Source organism: Erinaceus europaeus, chromosome 12, assembly GCF_950295315.1.
Source record: "Erinaceus europaeus chromosome 12, mEriEur2.1, whole genome shotgun sequence".
Lineage (NCBI taxonomy): Eukaryota > Metazoa > Chordata > Mammalia > Eulipotyphla > Erinaceidae > Erinaceus > Erinaceus europaeus.
Window position 1 is genome coordinate 39998870 of NC_080173.1, and position 19573 is coordinate 40018442.

The following is a 19573-nucleotide window of genomic DNA, read 5'->3' on the forward strand; positions in this document are numbered from 1 at the left end:
AAGCACAGCGGCGATGGGGCCCGGACTTGGGGCTCCGGACGAGATAGGACGCGCCCCTCCCGGCAGACGTGGCGGCGGAGGGCGCGACAAGCGGGCGGGGCAGAGGGCGGGTCCTGAGCTAGCTCTGCCCGGCTGCGGGCGCCCCCGCCCGGCTGGCGGGCGACAGCGAGCGCGGCGCCATGGAGGCCACCGGGGTGCTGCCGTTCGTTCGCGGCGTGGACCTCAGCGGCAACGACTTCAAGGTGAGGCGGTGGCTGGAAACCGGGCGGTCGGTATGAGCCTCGCCTCCCCTGGTCTGTGGATCCGGCTCGGGCCTGTGGCGGGCGGGTGGGGCTGCGCAGGGCGGGCGGCCACGGGCGGGTACTGGGGCCCGAGCTGTGCGGGGAGCTCCTGTCCGGCTCCGCCTGCCGCCGTCGGCCTCGCCGACTGCCTACGCTCGCGGGTCTCACTTCCGCCGGTGGAGCCCGGCCGCCGGGTCAGCTGCACCAGCAGGAAGGAGCCCCAGCGGCGGGGCGGCGGGCAGGTGCGGCCAGGCGTTGTGCGTGGCCGCCGGGGCAGGGGCGCGGGGACCGCTGGCGGGCAGAGCGCACCCCCGGCTGGGTGCGGCCCGGGTCCACCCCGCACCGCAAGGGCGTCCCCGGGATCTCTGGGCTGCTGGCCGCGCCCCGACCCCCCCCCCCCCCCCCCGCTATCTTCTGTCTCTGCAAGTGGAGTGACGATTCAGAACCGGGTTGGGGAGGCTTAGGGGGAGCACACTGGTGTTGCAAGTGACAGGTCCCAGGATCCACGCCCTGCACCACCAGGAAGCAGAGCTGAGTCATGCTCTTCTGCAAAACAAAGCAAAAGTACTTTTATAGATGAATTCCTTTAAAAATTAAAACAAATATTTGCTTTTAGAATATTGTATTTCTTTATATTTGTATTTGTTGGATAGAGACAAAAATCAGTAGGGAGGGCGGGGTTAGATAGCATAATGGTTGTGCAAGGGACGGACCCTCATGCCTGAGACTCCAGAATTCCAGGTTCAGTCCTTAACTGAGCAGTGCGCTGGTTTAAAAAATCAATCAATCAATCAATCAATCAATCGGGAAGGGAGAGATAGAGACTTGAAGCCTATTTTTTACTGTTTTTTGGATAGACAGAGAAATTGAGAGGGAGGGGGAGATAGAGAGGAAAAGAGACACCTGTGGCCTTGTTTCGTTGCTGGTACCTTTCCCTCTGTAGGTGGGGAGGAGAGGCTTGAACTCTGGGTCCCCTTGTGCATAGCAATGTGAGCACTCAACACCAAGTGTGCCCTCCCACTGTGTTTATTTATTTATTTATATATTTTTTGCCTCCAGGGTTATCGCTGGGACTCAATGCCTGCACTATGAATCCAATACTCCTGGAGGCTATTTTTTCCCTTTTGTTGCCCTTGTTTATTGTTGTTGTGGTTATTGTCGTTGTTGTTGTTGGGCAGGACAGAGAGAAATCGAGAGAGGATGGGAAGACAGAGAGGGGTAGAGAAAGACCTACTTCACTGTTTGTGACCTCCCTGCAGGTGGGGAGCTGGGAACTTGAACTGGGATCTCTTCTGTTTCCCCCTCCCTTCTCAATTTCTTTCTGCCCTATTTAATAAAATGAGAAAAGTAGGGGGTCAGGCGGTGGCCCAGTGGGTTAAGTGCACATGGCACAAAGCACAAGGACCGGCGTAAGGATCCCGGTTCGAGCCCGCGGCTCCCCACCTGCAGAGGAGTTGCTTCACAAGCGGTGAAGCAGGTCTGCAGGTGTCTATCTTTCTCTCCCCCTCTCTCTGTCTTCCCCTCCTTTCTCCATTTCTCTCTGTCCTATCCAACAACAAAGCAACGTCAACAATGGCAATAATAACCGCAACGAGGCTGTAACAACTAGGGCAACAAAAAGGGGGGAAAATGGCCTCCAGGAGCGGTGGATTTATGGTGCAGGCACCGAGCCCAGCAATAACCCTGGAGGGAAAAAATAAAATAAAATAAAATAAAATAAAATAAAAAATGAGAAAAGTAGCCTTTTGTAATAGTGGATTCATAGTGCTGCATCAAGCAATAACTTTCATGGCCAAAAATAAAAGACAGAATGAGGTGAGCAGAGCCAGTGGCCAGAGGGGAGAGGATACCTGGGAGACTGGGACTGGGCTACAAGTGGGTGATGGGCAGAGGAGCAGTCAGGCACTTCCTAACAATGCACACACCCAGGCCCCAGGCACAGCCTGCCACCCTGTTCCTGTCATCACCTGGGGTCTCCCTGCATGCTCCCTGGCTGGAGAGTGAATCACTGGTCAGGAATGCAGCCACAGGCAGGAGGGGATAGCAGCCACAGGCACTGAATGCTGCCCTAGGTGCCCTGCCACCAGGGCCAGAAGTGCTGATGTGATTAATAGTGAGTGAATGAACAAATGAATAGTGCTGTGCTAGTACAGGGGACTGGACCTTGCCATAGTGGCTTGTATGCTAACAGCAGGGTAGGAGTGAAAGGAGGGCTAGGGCAGTAGTGGGGGGGGGTTCCCCCCACCTCAGGTGGCATAAGCAGGAACTGACAGAGGCAGAGCTTCCCCTGGTGCCATGGAAAATAGGGTTCAAACCAGGCCATGTGCATGGCAGAGTATGCACCCGACCTGGTGAGCTGCTCTTGCCCCCTTGAGGAGGCTTTCGTGATCCTTATTTTTGGCCTGAGAAAATTGAGCCTCAGAGTGGTAGCATGAGTGCGACTTTTTGTTTGTTTTCTTTTCACTTGGTAGAATAGAGAGAAATTGAGAGGGAAGTGGGAGACAGAGATCTGTAGCACTGCTTCACTGATCATGAAGCTTCCCACTGCAGGTGGGGGCTAGGGACTTGAACTCGGGCCCTTGAGCAGGGTAATATGTGTGATCTGGGTGTCCCACCACCCAGCCCTCATGATTTTCTCTCCTCCCACCTCCAGGATCACACAGCTGGCAAGAAGGAGTATCTGTTGTCCCTTCCCAGGCTTCCCTGGGTAGGGAGGGCCACAGAGCACAGAGTAACAGGGTTGCCCCTCTCCTAGACCAACCTTACCATGATACCCTCCCACCTCCAGGGCGGCTACTTCCCTGAGAATGTCAAGGCCATGACCAGCCTACGATGGCTGAAGCTGAACCGCACCGGCCTCTGCTACCTGCCAGAGGAGTTGGCTGCCCTGCAGAAGCTGGTGAGGAGCCTCAGGAGCCGTGGGAGGGTCCAAGGATGGGGTTAGGCCAGGTGGGCAGGGCCTGCTAAGAGGTCTGGATGCCATGGGCAAAGCTGGCTGGTGGAGCCTGAGCACCTTGCCCAGGTGGTATGCTAAAAGAGGCAAAGCCCTGGACACAGGACAGGATGGGATTGTGCCTACCACCACCCCCAGACAGTGGGGTCTTGGTGGCTGGCCCACCACCCCACTGAGCCCCGATGAGCCGCCGCCCCTTCCCTCTACACAGGAGCATCTTTCTGTGAGCCACAATAACCTGACCACACTGCATGGTGAACTCTCCAGCCTGCCTTCGCTTCGGGTGAGTGGGGCATGGGGCTGGGCCTCAACTGTCCCCAAAGAGAAAGGGCTAAGTAGTCCTGGGGGAGGGACATGAGAAAGCCAAGATCCATTCCCCCTTCTCTTTTTGTTTGAATGACAAGGACAGTGACAATGACAGGTGATCCCAGCTGAGCCTGTCCCAGCTGTTCCACATAGGCTTTTCCTATTTTCTTCTCTCTCTCTCTGTTTTGTTTATTTGTTCATGAGAGAGAAGGAAGTAGTTGGGGAGGGAGAAAGAGAGAGAGAGAGAAGCAAAACATCACTTGTGATGCCAGGAGTTAAACTTAGGACCTCAGAATTTAGCACCTTTATCTCCTGCTCCCCCTCCCAGGCTGTTCCACATGGGGCTTTTCATGTGCTTTTTCTGGCTTATGGTGGTGCGGGGGATTGAACCTGGGTTGTTGGGAGTCTCAGGCATGAGAGTCCGTTTGCATAACCATTATGCTATCTACCCTCCACCCCTCATGTGCTTTTTTTTTTTTATAATCCTGAGCTCCAACAGCCCACAGATGCAGACTCAGGCCCCAAAGGTAGGTCACTTGCCTGAAACCCCACAGCCAAAAGTGGGAAATCAAGCTGGCAGGGTTTGTCTGGAGGGGAGATGGCTAGTCACCTGTCTCTCCATTCACCCCTGTCCAGACCCTCTGGGCCTAATTGGCTGTCATTCCTGGCCAGGCCCCATATTGGTGAGGGCACAGCCCTTAGCCTCTGCCTCTCCCTGGCTAGCTGACCTTGGGCAAGCCCCTTCTACTCCAAGGAAGTTCCAGCAGTGTGACAACCATTGGGGCTTAAGGAGAGTGAGTGGCAGCTTTTTGTCCCTGCTCATTCTCTGCCCTTCAAGCCTCTGTATGCTCACTGTTTCATGGTTTCAGCCCCAGGGCTGCAAAGAGACTGGCTCTCAGTATCTGAACTTTCTTTCCTTCTTTTTTTTTTTTAAATTTTTTTGATATTTTTATTATTGTTGTTTATTGATGTTGTTGTTGGATAGGACAGAGAGAAATAGAGAGAGGAGGGGAAGACAGAGGGGGGAGAGAAAGACAGACACCTGTAGACCTGTTTCACCGCCTATGAAGTGACTCCCCTGCAGATGGGGAGCCGGGTGCTTGAGCCTGGATCCTTAGTCGGTCCTTGCGCTTAGCTCCATCTGCACTTAACCCACTGTGCTACCGCCCGACTCCCTGTATTTGAACTTTCTGTCCAGATCCCATACTAAGCTCTGGGCACATGTAGATGAGGCTTTGAGATGTGAGCAGGAGCTCATGCCAAGGATGGAGACAGCTTGCTGGATGGAGGGATCCTTGTGTGAGGACAGTGGTGGGCAGTCACCTGGGTCTAACCCTAAGTAGGCTTCCCCTGGCAGGCGCCAGCAGTGACAGACTTCCCTGTTTGTCCCCAGGCCATCATTGCCCGAGCCAACAACCTGAAGAATTCTGGAGTCCCTGATGACATCTTCAAGCTAGATGACCTCTCTGTCCTGGTCAGTATCACTCCCTTTGTCCTAGACCAGCCCCACCATTCAGCCCTTAGCTGTGGCAGGGCAGCCTTGGTGCCCCTGTGAACCCATTTCACAGGTGAGACTGAGGCTTGGCAAGAGTCGTGCCTTGTCCTGGATCACTATGGAGTTCCCTGACTGCTACCCCCTCAACTCTGAGCACCTTCCCTTTGGTCCTGAAGCCCCTGGGGCTGACCCCTTGGCTCTGGCTGTGGTCTTGCCCTCTAGGACCTGAGCCACAACCAGCTGACTGAGTGCCCACGGGAGCTGGAGAATGCCAAGAACATGCTGGTGCTGAACCTCAGCCACAACAGGTGCCTGCCTCGGGAGGGAGTGGGTGGCCAGTGAAGCCTGTGGGGCTAGGGGACAGGGGCCATGATCACTGCTCCAACTGCCCTCCCACCCACAGCATTGACAGCATTCCCAACCAGCTGTTCATCAACCTCACTGATCTGCTATACCTGGACCTTAGCGAGAACCGCCTGGAGAGCCTGCCTCCCCAGATGCGCCGCCTGGTGCACTTGCAGACTCTGGTGCTCAACGGAAACCCACTGCTGCACGCCCAGCTCCGGTCAGAGATTCCTGGCCAGCTACCCACCCCAGTTGCTCCACCTGGACCTCCCCCTTGGACATACGGGCACCCATCCTTCCTGGGCTGTATCCCTGGGCCCCGTCATCACTAAGTGTCACCCATCAGCAAGCAAAGATGCCTGGGCCTTGTCCCCTCAGACTCCTGGGCCCTGGCTCTGGGGCCACCCCTACCTGACCACCCCCTCTTCCACAGGCAGCTCCCGGCTCTGACAGCTCTGCAGACACTGCACCTGAGGAACACACAGCGCACCCAGAGCAACCTGCCTACCAGTCTGGAGGGCCTGAGCAACCTCACAGGTTAGTGCCTCTGTCCTGCCCCCAGGCACTCCCCCTGCCCTCCAGGCTTTGGGGGGGGGGGTGTCAGATCTATGTTATGACTGTTTCTTTTTCTTTTCTTTTTTTTTTTGAAGACTTGTGTCTTTTTGGCCTGGCAAAATAACTTACTTGGATAGTGCACTACTTTGCCATCAGCATGGCCACCTAGGTTCCAGCTCGCTGAAGTTCCCTTCAGTGCTGTGATCTCTTTCACTCTCTCTTTTCCCTAGAGCACTGCTTAGCTCTGGCTTATTGTGGTGCTGGGGATTGAACCTAGGATCTCAGAGCCTCAGACATGAAAATCACTACATAATCATTACGCTATCTCCCCAGCCCTCTCTGTATTGCTCTATATGGGAAAATCATGCCAAAACAGGGGAATCTCAGTGATGAGCAAAGAGAAAGTTATATATTATTATATTTTTTCATTTGTGAGATAAAGAATCAGAACATTGCTCTGTTAATTGCAATGCCACAGAGAACTCAGGACCTCTTGCCTATAAGTTCAGGACTTTAAAAAACACAAAACATCCAGGGGTTTTAGCAACTGTACCCCCCTGTACCTCCCCTCCCCCAGATGCTGTTGGGACTGTCTCTGCTCCTGCTGTAATGAGCAGTCATACAGCCAGGTCTGGGGCCTTGCCTCTTTGCCTCGATCTACCTAGAGTGAAAACATCCAGGGGAATACACTGAGGTTCAGAGAGGTTAAGACATTTGTCTGTAGCCATGGAGCCTGGAGGTGGTGAGCCCAGGCTCACTGGACTGGCTGCCCACTGACCTATTGCCTGGTGCCACAGACATGGACCTGTCCTGCAACGACTTAGCACGTGTGCCCGAGTGTCTATACACACTGCCTAGCCTGCGCCGCCTCAACCTCAGCAGCAACCAGATTGAGGAGCTGTCACTATGCATTGACCAGTGGCTGCAACTGGAGACCCTCAACCTGTCCCGTAACCAGCTCACCTCTCTGCCCGTGAGTCCCTGCCTGCGAAGTGGGAGGAGCCCTGCCTGACCCCTGCCCTGACTCCCTACCCCTGTGCCTGCCCTCCAGTCAGCCATCTGCAAGCTGAGCAAGCTGAAGAGGCTGTATCTGAACTCCAACAAGCTGGACTTTGATGGGCTGCCCTCGGGCATCGGCAAGCTGGCCAGCCTGGAGGAGTTCATGGCTGCCAACAACAACCTGGAGCTCATCCCTGAGAGCCTCTGCAGGTGTGCCGGGCGGTGGGGGGGCCCCCACACCCTGGGGTCTTTAGAGGAGATGAGTCAGTCAAGCTCTGTGAGTGAAGACACAGACACACAGGCTTTTCTCAATGTAGGTGCTTCAGGGCACCCTGTGAGAGGGCACTAGGGGGCATGGCTAGGTAGTCTCTGTGGCTACCTAAGTTTGGGGCACTATACTGCTGCTTCTGAGCCTGCCTGTGACTCAGTGCCTACTGATGTATGTCCCTGAGAAGTTCTTTAGGCAAAGAAGAGAGGATTCAAGCCCTCATCCCAGCAGCCTCCAAGCTAGTCTGAGGACAGATGGTCTCTTCCAGGTGCCTCTTACTCATACGAGGACCCTTACTCTGTAGGTGGCTACCTTGAAAAACACTGCTCCCTGGTAGGAAAAAAAGCTCAGCTGATAGGCATGGTGGAATAGATCACTGGGATAGTGCACTGCTTTGTCATATGTACAAGCCAGGTTCAAGCCCAGCTCCCACCACATTTGGGAAATTTTTAGTGTTGTGGTGTCTCTGTTTGTGTCTCAAAAAAAAAAAAAAGTAGAAAAAGAGCTCAGCTGGTAGAGCACAGGACTTGCATGCCTGAGGTTCCTGGTTTGACACCCACCCCCACCAACTGTGTGACTGTGTTCTAGAGTGGTACCTTGGCTTCTCTCTCCCTCCCATGGGAAACTGTCTCCTACAAAATAAGTAAAGTAAAAAGCCTTTTTTTTTTTTTTTTGTAATGAGAGAGACATAATGAGAGCACTGCTCAGCTCTCTGGCTTATCGTGGTACTAGGGATTGAACCTAGGACTTCAGAGCCTCAGGCATGAAAATCTTTTTTTTTTTTAAAGATTTTTTTTTTTCTAATTTATTTACTTATTCATGAGAAAGATAGGAGAGAAAGAACCAGTCATCACTCTGGTACATGTGCTGCCGGGGATTAAATTCAGGACCTCATGCTTGAGAGTCTAGTGCCTTAGCCACTGTGCCACCTCCGTACCACATGAAAGTCTTTTTGCAGAATCGTTATGCTATCTCCCCCCAAATAATTTTTTAATTTATTATTTATTTATTTATTTTATTTTTTAAAGATTTTATATATTTATTAATGAGAAAGGAGGAGAGAGAGAGAAAGAGCCAGATATCACTCTGGTACATGTGCTGCCAGGGATTAAACTTGGGACCTCCTGCTTGGGAGTCCAGGGCTTTATCCATTGTGCCACCTCCTGGACCACTTTATTTATTTTTTTACCAGAGCACTGCTCAGCTCTGGCTTATGGTGGTGCGGGGGACGGAACCTGGGACTTTGGAACCTCAGGCATGAGAGTCTACCCCACCCCTGCCCAAAAATCTTTTTTTTTTTTAAGTTACCTTTATTTACTGGACAGAGACAGCCAGAAATTCAGAGGAAAGGGGAAATAGAAAGGGAGAGAGAGAGAGAGCTGCAGCACTGTTTCACCCCTTGTGAAGCTTTCCCCCATAGGTGGGGACCGGGGGCTTGAACCCAGATCCTTGCACATTGTAACCTGTGCACTCAACCAGGTGCACCACCACCAGGCCCCTAAAAAAGTCTTTAAAACAAACAAACAATGCTTGCTCCATGAAAGTCACAGAACAAGCTTCCCAGGCCTGCAGCTGTAGCTGTAGCTGTAGCCGGGAGGAGACTCAGTCCTAGCAGTAGCAGCTTTCCCCATCTTCCTGCACAGATAAACCCACTGTTTTTCTCTCTCTCTCTTTTTTTTAAGAAATTTTATTGTATTGTATTTTTATTTTTTAATATTTTATTTATTCCCTTTTGTTGCCCTTGTTTCATTGTTGTTGTTGTTATTGATGTCATCATTGTTGGATAGGATAGAGAGAAATGGAGAGAGGAGGGAAGACAGACAGGGGGAGAGAAAGATAGACACCTGCAGACCTGTTTCACTGCCTGTGAAGCGACTCCCCTGCTGGTGGGGAGCCGGGGGCTCGAACCGGGATCCTTACGCTGGTCCATTAACACTTTGCGCCATGTGTGCTTACCCGCTGCGCTACCGCCCAGCTCCATTTTCCTTCCTTCCTTCCTTCCTTCCTTCCTTCCTTCCTTTCTTTCTTTCTTTCTTTCTCTCTTTCTTCTTTTCTTTCTTTTTTTTTTTTTAACATTTTTATTAATGAGAAAGATGGGAAAACCAGATGTTACTCTGGTACATGTGCTGCTGGGGATTGAACTCAGGACCTCATGCTTGAGAGTCCAATGCTTTATCCACTTTGCCACTTCCCAGACCATTGGTTTCTTTTTTCTGTGAAGCCAAGGGCCTGAGGAATGTAAGATTTCACCACTCCTGGGTCAGCTGCCTTTTATTCAGATAGAGCTGCCTCTGGTGCCCTAGCAACTTCCATGTAGTGCCTGGGCTCAAACCTGGGTTATGCTTATGACAAGGCGAGTGCCCTACTTGGGGGAACTGCTCAAGTCTTCCAGCCCCACTGCTGCTTCTCTGCCAGGACTGGAATTTTCCCTGCTGCTGCCTCCACTATCTTGTCATCTTCCTGAGACCAGGCTGTATCCCCTCAGGTGTACAAAGCTGAGAAAGCTGGTCCTGACCAAGAACCGCCTGGTAACGCTCCCAGAAGCCATCCACTTCCTGACAGAGATCCAGGTCAGGCTGAGGGTGGGATGGAGCAGGGGTAGTGGCCCACTAGGAAGACTGGGCATAGGAGTGTGCATAGGCACATCATGACACCCCAGAGAACTTCTGGAAGTGTGAAATGCAGCACCTTTGGGGCAAGGGGAGCCTGTGCCCACCCCCCCACCACACCTTCTGGCTTTTAGATGGCACCAGGCTACCTGGCTAGGAGGTAGGACATACATTCAGTGCAGCTCTGTTCCCCTCTGGCAGATCCTGGACGTACGAGAGAACCCCAGCCTGGTGATGCCCCCCAAGCCTGCAGACTATGCTGCTGAGTGGTACAACATCGACTTCTCTCTGCAGAACCAGCTGCGGCTGGCAGGTGCTTCCCCTGCCACAGTGGCTGCTGCTGCAGCTGGTGAGTACTTCTCTGGGCCTCAGTTTCCCCTTCTCTGACTGGTGGGGCATAACTCTCCACACATGAGAGGATAGAGTTAGTCCCTGGTTGGTGGGGTCTAGGACTCAGGTCCAGCCAGGACTCTTGCTGTCTGACCCTCCTCACCCAGGGAGTGGCCCTAAAGACCCTCTGGCTCGGAAAATGAGGCTCCGGAGACGCAAAGACTCAGCCCAAGATGACCAGGCCAAGCAGGTGCTCAAAGGCATGTCAGATGTGGCCCAGGAAAAGAACAAAAAGCAGGAGGTGAGTGGTCCGGGAGGTGGCGCAGTGAATAAAGCATTGGATACTCAACCATGAGGTCCTGAGTTCAATCCCTGCCAGCACATGTGCCAGAGTGGTATCTGGTTCTTTCTCTCTCTGCCTATCTTTCTCATGAATAAATAAACAAATTCTTAAAAAAAAGGGGGGGGGGAGTCGGGCTGTAGCACAGCGGGTTAAGCACAGGTGGTGCAAAGCCTAAGGACCGGCCTAAGGACCCCGGTTCAAGCCCCAGCTCCCCACCTGCAGGGTGGTCGCTTCACAAGCGGTGATCAGGTCTGCAGGTGTCTATTCTTCTCTTCCCCCTCTCTGTCTTCCCTTCCTCTCTCCATTTCTCTCTGTCCTATTCAACAACAGTGACATCAATAAGTTGTTATTAATAAAACAAGGGCAGCAAAAGGGAATAAATAATAATAATAATAAAAGAGGACTTTTAAAAGAAAAAAAGAGCAGGAGGTGAGCGAGGTAGGGGCAGAGAACAGAGTGGGAGCCTGGCAGATACAGCAGTCATTTCAAAGCTATTTGGTAGGGGTTGGAGGCAGCAGAGCCTGGTGTAAGCTCAGCCACATGTCACTTCACCCAGGAGAGTGCTGAGGCCCAAGCCTCAGGTAGCAAGGCACGGCGCTGGGACCAGGGCCTGGAGAAGCCACGCCTCGACTACTCAGAGTTCTTCACAGAAGATGTGGGCCAGCTGCCTGGACTTACTATCTGGCAGATCGAGAATTTTGTGCCTGTGCTGGTAGAGGAAGCCTTCCATGGCAAGTTCTACGAGGCTGACTGCTACATTGTGCTCAAGGTCAGAATGGCCACCTCAGCTCACAGGGTTCCTGGTCCCTCCAAAGAGGTGAAATGGAGGGAGGATGGCTAGGGGTGGGGTCAGTGCAGCCTCTCTGGGGGAACTGGGTGCCAGGACTCCCCAGCAGAGAGCACTGACAGGATATGTGTGTGTGTGGGGGGGTCCTCCAGACCTTTCTGGATGACAGCGGCTCACTTAACTGGGAGATCTACTACTGGATTGGCAGCGAAGCCACACTCGACAAGAAGGCATGCTCTGCCATCCACGCTGTCAACCTTCGCAACTATCTGGGCGCTGAGTGTCGCACCGTGCGCGAGGAGATGGGCGACGAGAGTGAGGAGTTCCTCCAGGTGGGGTCACGTGCTGGGTAGGCAGGCTTTGCCTGGACCTAAGGCGACAGCAGGGACAAACAGCAGTAAGGCAGGCTGAGCCCCAGACAGGAGTCAACTTCAATCTTGAGCTGATTTCTGGGCAAGGCAGAAAGCAGAACCTCCCGTCTTCTGACTGGGTTGGAGCTGGCAGCCCTGTTCATTCAGTTTCCCTCTTAGGCCTGCTGTACACTCATTCCCACACACCTTAGCACCCTGTAGCTGCCCAGTGGGCATGCCAGCACATCTGTGTTTCTTGACACCCCGTATGTGCCTGTGCTTTTAAGTACAGACTGTGTTTATTTGTATTCTTTTATTAATTTTCCCAGAACACTGCTCAGCTCTGGCTTATGGTGATGCTAGGAATTGAACCTGGGGCCTCAGGCTGAAAGCTGTTTGTATAGTCATTATGCTGTCTCCCATAGCCATTCTCCATCTCTCTCTCTCTCTCTCTCTATATATATATATATATATATATATATTTTCCCCTTTTGTTGCCCTTGTTGTTTTTCATTGTTGTTGTAGTTATTGTTGTTGTTATTGATGTCGTCGTTGTTGGATAGAACAGAGAGAAATGGAGAGAGAAGCGGAAGACGGGGAGAGAAAGACAGATACCTGCAGTCCTGCTTCACCACCTGTGAATTTTTTTTTTTTTTTTAAGATTTTATTGTTTATTGATGAGAAGCAGAGGATCACTCTGGCCCCATGAGATACCAGGGATTGAACTCAGGACATCATGCTTGAGAGTCCAACACTTTAGCCACTGCCCAACCTCTTGGGCCTCAGAACCTATGCATTTTTATTGTTTTTATTTATTCCCTTTTGTTGCCCTTTTTTTTTGTTGTTGTTGTAGTTATTGTTGTCGTTTTTGGATAGGACAGAGAGAAATGGAGAGAGGAGGGGAAGACAGAGACGGGAGAGAAAGATACCTGCAGACCTGCTTCACCACTTGTGAAGCAACTCCTCTGCAGGTGGGGATCTGGAGGCTTGAACCAGAATCCTTACGCCAGTCCTTGCGCTTTATGCCACCTGCACTTAACCTGCTGTGCTACCGCCCGACTCCCTATTATTATTATTATTTTTTTTAGAAATATTTATTTATGAGATAAAGAGAGAACCAAGGCTGAGTGGTGCCATGCCTGGTTAAGTGCATGTTGCAATGTGCAAGGACCCCAGTTTAAGCCCCCAGTCCTCACTTGCAGGGGGAAAGTTCATGAGTGGTGAAGCAGTGCTACAGTTGTCTCTCTTTCTTTGTCCCTCTCTATCTCCCCCTACCCTCTGTTTCTGACTACCTCTATCCAATAAATAAAGATAATAATAAAAAATTAAAAATAAGGGGCTGGTTGGTAATGCACCTGGGTTCAAACCCCTGGTCCCCACCTGCAGGGAGAAAGCTTTGCAAGTGGTGAAGCAGTGCTGCTGGTGTCTCTCGTTCTCCCTCCCTCCCTATCACCTTTACCGTCTTGATTTCTGGCTGTCTCTAAATAAAGATTTAAAAAAAAACAAAAACTTGGGAGTCAGGCAATAGCGCGTTGGGTTAGGCACACGTGGCACAAAGCGCAAGGACCAGAGTAAGGATCCTGGTTCGAGCCCCTGGTCCCCCACCTGCAGGGGAGTCATTTCACAGGTGGTGAAGCAGGTCTGCAGGTGTCTATCTTTCTTTCCCCCTCTCTGTCTTCCTCTCCTCTCTCCATTTCTCTCTGTCCTATCCAACAATGACGACATAAACAACAATAATAATTACAACAACAATAAAAAGGCGACAAAAGGAAAAATAAATAAATATTAAAAAATTTAAAGAAAAACTTCTAAAAAAAACTTAAAAAAAATAATAAAACTGAGAGAGAGAGATGGAAAACCAAAGCATTATTTTGGCATGTGGGGATTGTACCAGGGATTGAACTCAGAATCCCATGTGCCACCTCCTGGGCCTTCACATGCTGGGTTTGTGGCAGAGCCTCCTTTGTCCACACTGCCACCCTTCTGACTGCTGCTGTCTGAGAGCTGGACCAGCTCAGTGCTGAAAGGCCACACACTCTCACACAGGTATTTGACAATGACATTTCGTACATTGAGGGTGGGACAGCAAGTGGCTTCTACACTGTGGAGGACACACACTATGTTACCAGGTAATGCTTGGGTGGGGGCATGGATCTGGCTGCAGGGGGGGGGGGGGGGACTAGGTGCCCACACCAAGCTGCTCCTGCTCTGGCCCCCAGGATGTACCGTGTGTATGGGAAAAAGAACATCAAGCTGGAGACTGTGCCTCTCAAGGGCACCTCCCTGGACCCAAGGTAAGGCCCTGACTTTGAGCTTCTTCCTCAACCTGGAATGGAGTGGAGTTGGGTGGGGTGGTGGTTGATGGCTTTGGGCTCTGAAAGCAGAGATCCAGAAAATTATTTGTTGTTAAATGTAGAAGTTTCATATAAAGCAGAGAGTAAGAGAAGCCAGAGAGCACCACTCTGGTGGTGTGGAGCTTGGGATCAAATTGAGGACTCTGGAGCCTTAGGCATGAGAGTCGCTTTCCCCCTGAAGGTGGGGACTGGGATTGAACCCGGGTCCTTGCACACTGCGACATGTGTGCTCAACCAGGTACGCCACCACCTGGCCCCAAAATTCATTTTATTATAGCTTTCCTTTTATTTTTATTTGATAGGACAGAGAAAAATTGAGAGGGGTAGGAAGACAGAGAAGGAGAGAAATACCTGCAGCACAGCTTCACTGCTCATGAAGCTTGCCACCTGAAGGTGGGACCAAGGACTTGAACCTGGGTCCTTGCACATGGTACTGTGTGTGCTCAACTGGATGCACTTCCACCTGGCCTCATTTTATTATTTATTTACTAGAGCGTGGCTAAACTGGCTTCTGGTGGTACTGGGGTTGAACCTGGAAACTTCAGTGCCTGAGGCACAAAGATCTTTCTGTATAACCACTATACTATCGCCCTAGTCTGTTTAAAGTATAATAATTATTTACTTTTTTTTTTTTAAGTTGGGTAAGATATAAAATGAGAGGGGAGGGAGAGATAGGGAGAGAGAGAGAGAGAGAGAGAGAGAGACCTGCAGATTTACTTCACCACTCATGAAGTATCCCTCCAGTAGGGGGGGAAGTGAGGGCTAGAACCCGTGTCCTTGCACATGGTAGCACGTGTGCTTAATTGGGTGTGTCGTGACCTAGCCTCCTTTACTTTTTTTTTTTTTTGTCTCCAAGGTTATCAATGGGGCTCAGTGCCTACACTACAAATCTGCTGCTCCTGTGATCATTTTTTCTTTTTTTTTTTTTTTTTTGATGACGAGATGGTGAAGATGGAGAAAGATAGATACCTATATATTTTTTTAAAAAATATTTATTTGTATTTATTTTTCCCTTTTTGTTGCCCTTGTTGTCTTCTTTTTTTTTTTTTTTAATTTTTTTTATTTAAGAAAGGATTAATTAACAAAACCATAGGGTAGGAGGGGTACAACTCCACACAATTCCCACCGCCCAATCTCCATATCCCACCCCCTCCACAGTAGCTTTCCCATTCTCTAACTGGGAGCATGGATCCAGGGTCATTGTGGGTTGCAGAAGGTAGAAGGTCTGGCTTCTGTAATTGCTTCCCCGCTGAACATGGGCGTTGACTGGTCGGTCCATACTCCCAGTCTGCCTCTCTCTTTCCCTAGTAGGGTGGGTCTCTGGGGAAGCTGAGCTCCAGGACACATTGGTGGGGTCTTCAGTCCAGGGAAGCCTGGCCGGTATCCTGATGACACCTGGAACCTGGTGACTGAAAAGAGAGTTAACATACAAAGCCAAACAAATTGTTGAGCAATCATGGACCCAAAGCTTGGGATAATGGAGAGGAAGTGTTAGGGAGGTACTCACTGCAAACTCTAGTGTACTTCTGCTTTCTTACTTTGGTGCCATACTCCAAACTCAGTCAATTTCTGCTTTGTGTTTCTACTTCTTTTTTTTTTTACATGCATAACATTCCCCAGATTCCCATTTAACAATACAACCCCCACTATGTCATTCATCATTTTTCATGGACCTGTATTCTCCCCACCCACCCACCCACCCCAGAGTCTTTTACTTTGGTGTAATACTCCAATTCCATTTCAGGTTCGACTTGTGTTTTCTTTTCTAATCTTGTTTTTCAACTTCTGCCTGAGAGTGAGATCATCCCATATTCATCCTTCTGTTTCTGACTTATTTCACTCAACATGATTTTTTCAAGGTCCATCCAAGATCGGCTGAAAACGGTGAAGTCACCATTTTTTACAGCTGAGTAGTATTCCATTGTGTATATATACCACAACTTGCTCAGCCACTCATCTGTTGTTGGACACCTGGGTTGCTTCCAGGTTTTGGCTATTACAAATTGTGCTGCCAAGAACATATGTGTACACAGATCTTTTTGGATCGATGTGTTGGGTTCCTTAGGATATATCCCCAGGAGGGGAATTGCAGGATCATAGGGTAGGTCCATTTCTAGCCGTCTGAGAGTTATCCAGACTGTTCTCCACAGAGGTTGGACCAATTGACATTCCCACCAGCAGTGCAGGAAGGTTCCTTTGACCCCACACCCTCTCCAGCATTTGCTGCTGTTACCTTTTCTGATGTGTGACATTCTCACAGGAGTGAAGTGATATCTCATTGTTGTCTTGATTTGCATTTCTCTGACAATCAGAGACTTGGAGCATTTTTTCATGTGTTTCTCGGCCTTTTGGATCTCTTCTGTGGTGAATATTCTGTCCAAGTCCTCCCCCCATTTTTGGATGGGGTTATTTGTTGTCTTGTTGTTGAGTCTGGCAAGCTCTTTATATATGTTGGTTATTAAACTCTTATCTGATGTATGGCATGTAAAGATCTTCACCCATTCTGTGAGGGGTCTCTTGATTTGGGTAGTGGTTTCTTTTGCTGTGAAGAAGCTTTTTAATTTGATGTAGTCCCATAGGTTTATACTTGCCTTAGTCTTCCTTGTAATTGGATTCGTTTCATTGAAAATGTCTTTAAAATTTATGCGGAAAAAAGTTCTTCCAATATTTTCCTCTAAGTATCTGATAGTTTCTGGTCTAACATCCAAGTCCTTGATCCACTTGGAATTTACTTTTGTATTTGGTGAAATACAGTGATTCAGTTTCATTCTTCTGCATGTTTCAACCCATTGTTTCCAACACCATTTGTTGAAGAGACTCTGCTTTATAATATATAATAGTCTGGGCCCCTTTGTCAAAGATTAGATGTCCATACGTGTGGGGCCTCATTTCTGGGCTCTCAATTCTATTCCACTGGTCAGTGTGTCTGTTCATGTTCCAGTACCAAGCAGTTTTAATGACAATGGCCCTATAATACAGTTTGAGATCTGGGAGTGTGATGCCTCCGGTTCTGTTCTTTTTTCTCAAGATTGGTATGACCATGTGGTTTTTGGTCTTGCTTTTGTTGATGTGGTGGATCACATTGATTGATTTACGTATATTAAACCAACCTTGCATGACTGGGATAAACCCCACTTGGTCATGATGAACAATCTTTTTGATATACTGCTGTATCCGGTTGGCTAGAATTTTGTTCAATATTTTCGCATCTATGTTCATCAGAGATATTGGTCTGTAGTTTTCTTTTTTGGTTGTGTCCCTGTCTGCTTTTGGTATCAGGGTGATGTTGGCTTCATAGAAGCTGGCAGGGAGTATTCCAGTGTCTTCAATCTTCTGGAAGACTTTTAAAAGTAGAGGTATTAGTTCTTCTTTGAAAGTTTTGTAGAATTCATTTGTAAAACCATCTGTTCCAGGACTTTTATTTTTGGGAAGATTTTTGATATCTGTTTCAATTTCATTAGCTGTGATGGGCCTGTTCATGTTATCCACTTCCTCTTTACTTAGTTTTGGCAGTTGATAGGTATCTAGGAAATCATTCATTTCTTCCAGGTTCTCTAGCTTGGTGGCATATAGTTGTTCATAGAAGCCTCACATGATATGTTGAATTTCTGCAGTGTCTGTTGTGATTTCTCCTCTTTCATTTACTATCCAATTTATTTGGGTCTTCTCCCTTTTTTGTTTTGTGAGTCTGGCTAAAGGTTTGTCGATTTTGTTTACTCTTTCGAAGAACCAACATTTACTTTCATTGATCTTTTGTATGGTTTTCCTATTCTCAATGTTATTTATTTCTGCCCTAACTTTAGTGATTTCTGTCCTTCTGGTTGCTTTAGGATTCCTTTGTTGTTCTTCTTCTAGGTCTTTAAGATGTGCAATCAGGCTGTTTATTTGTGCCTTTTCTTGTTTCCTAATGTGTGCTTGTATAGCTATGAACTTCCTCTTAGGACTGCTTTAGCTGTGTCCCAAATATTTTGATAGCTTGTGTCTTCATTTTCATTGAACTCTTGAAACATTTTGATTTCCTCTTTGACCCAGAAGTTGTTAAGAAGTGTACTGTTGAGCTTCCACATTTTGGCACTGTTATTAATCTTTTGTTGATTATTAAGTGTTAGTTTAATTCCACTGTGGTCTGAGAAGATGCTTGGGATGATTTCAGTGCTCTTGAATAGGCTGATGCTGTCTTTGTGGCCTAACATATGGTCTATCCTTGAGAATGACCCATGTGGATTTGAGTAAAATGTGTATTCCAGTTTCTTGGGATGAATGACTCTGAAAATGTCCAATAGTTCTAGTTTATCTATCTCTTCATTTAGCTCCCTTATGTCTTTACTGATTTTCTTCCTGGATGATCTGTCAAGTTGAGATAGTGGGGTGTTGAAGTCCCCTACTATGATTGTGTTACTGTTAATATATTGCTGTAGCTCTTTCAGTAGAAGTTTGATGTATTTAGATGGCTTCTCATTGGGTGCATAGATATTAATAATTGTTAAGTCCTCTTGATTGACTGATCCTCTGAGCATTAAGTAGTGTCCATTCCTATCTTTTTTAATCTTATCTATTTTAAAGTCTATCATGTCAGATATGAGAATAGCTGTTCCTGCCCTTTTTTGTGGGCCATTGGCTTGTATGATAGTTTTCCATCCTTTCACTTTAAGTCTGTGTTTGTCTTGTTGCATTAGGTGAGTTTCCTGTAGACAACATATTGTTGGGTTTTTTTTCTGATCCATCTTCCTACTCTGTGTCTTTTAATAGGTGAATTCAGGCCATTGACATTTATTGATATCAAAGATTGAAGATATTTTGACGCCATTCTTGTAGAGTTTTAGAGTGTTTTGATATATGTCCTATTTGTGGTGGTCTGGTTGTTTATAGGAGACCTTTCAGAACTTCTTTCAGGGCAGGCTTGGTGATGGTTGCTTCCTTCAACTGTTGCTTGTCTGAGAAGGTTTTGATGCTTCCATCTAGTCTGAATGACAGTCTAGCAGGATATAGTATTCTTGGCTGAAAGCCTTTCTCATTGAGCACTCGATAAATATCTTGCCATTCTCTTCTGGCCTGTATTGTTTGTATGGAGAAGTCTGCTGCTAATCTTATGGGTTTTCCTTTGTAGGTGACTCTTTGTTTTTCTCTTGCAGCCTTCAGGATCCTTTCTTTATCCTTATTCCTTTCCATTCTAAGTATGACATGTCTTGGTGTCTTTAGGTCTGGGTTAATTCTGTTTGGGACCCTCTGGGCTTCTTGAATCTTTATGTCTTTGGTGTTGTCTAGACTAGAGAAATTTTCAGCTATTATGGCCTGAAGAATGCTTTCCTCCTCTCCTTCTCTTTCTTCCTCTGGTAAGCCAATAATGCGTATATTGTTTCTTTTGAAGTCATCACATAGGACTCTGTTGTTGTTTTCAGCATCTGTTAATCCCTTTTTTCAGATCTCTTACTTCTTTTTTAGTTGTCTCTAATTCATCCTCAATCTTGCTAATTCTGTCTTCAGCCTCATAGATTCTATTCTCTCTGCCCTCTACTGCTTTCTGGAGTTCATGTATTTTGTTTCCCTGCTCTGATACTGTTTTAGCTTGTTCAGCTAGTTGCCTTCTTAGCTCAGAGA

At 48.5% G+C, this 19573-nt stretch overlaps 1 protein-coding gene across 2 annotated transcripts in view; it reads left to right on the forward strand.

The window, feature by feature from the left end:
* Positions 1 to 19573, forward strand: part of FLII (FLII actin remodeling protein) — a 26087-nt gene continuing 6514 nt past the window's right edge. Inside the window, exons 1-16 of one of the 2 annotated variants that reach the window (XM_007526191.3) lie at positions 1 to 242; positions 3070 to 3180; positions 3446 to 3517; positions 4934 to 5014; positions 5258 to 5343; positions 5439 to 5600; positions 5814 to 5917; positions 6733 to 6908; positions 6987 to 7144; positions 9688 to 9772; positions 10013 to 10160; positions 10309 to 10442; positions 11041 to 11253; positions 11424 to 11603; positions 13668 to 13750; positions 13841 to 13915. In XM_007526191.3, coding sequence (XP_007526253.1) covers positions 180 to 242; positions 3070 to 3180; positions 3446 to 3517; positions 4934 to 5014; positions 5258 to 5343; positions 5439 to 5600; positions 5814 to 5917; positions 6733 to 6908; positions 6987 to 7144; positions 9688 to 9772; positions 10013 to 10160; positions 10309 to 10442; positions 11041 to 11253; positions 11424 to 11603; positions 13668 to 13750; positions 13841 to 13915 — 1931 coding nt within the window. In that variant the 5' untranslated portion in view covers positions 1 to 179. Of the gene's footprint in view, positions 243 to 3069; positions 3181 to 3445; positions 3518 to 4039; positions 4068 to 4933; positions 5015 to 5257; positions 5344 to 5438; positions 5601 to 5813; positions 5918 to 6732; positions 6909 to 6986; positions 7145 to 9687; positions 9773 to 10012; positions 10161 to 10308; positions 10443 to 11040; positions 11254 to 11423; positions 11604 to 13667; positions 13751 to 13840; positions 13916 to 19573 lie in introns of those variants that run through there. The other variant, XM_060203203.1, reaches the window with a different exon arrangement.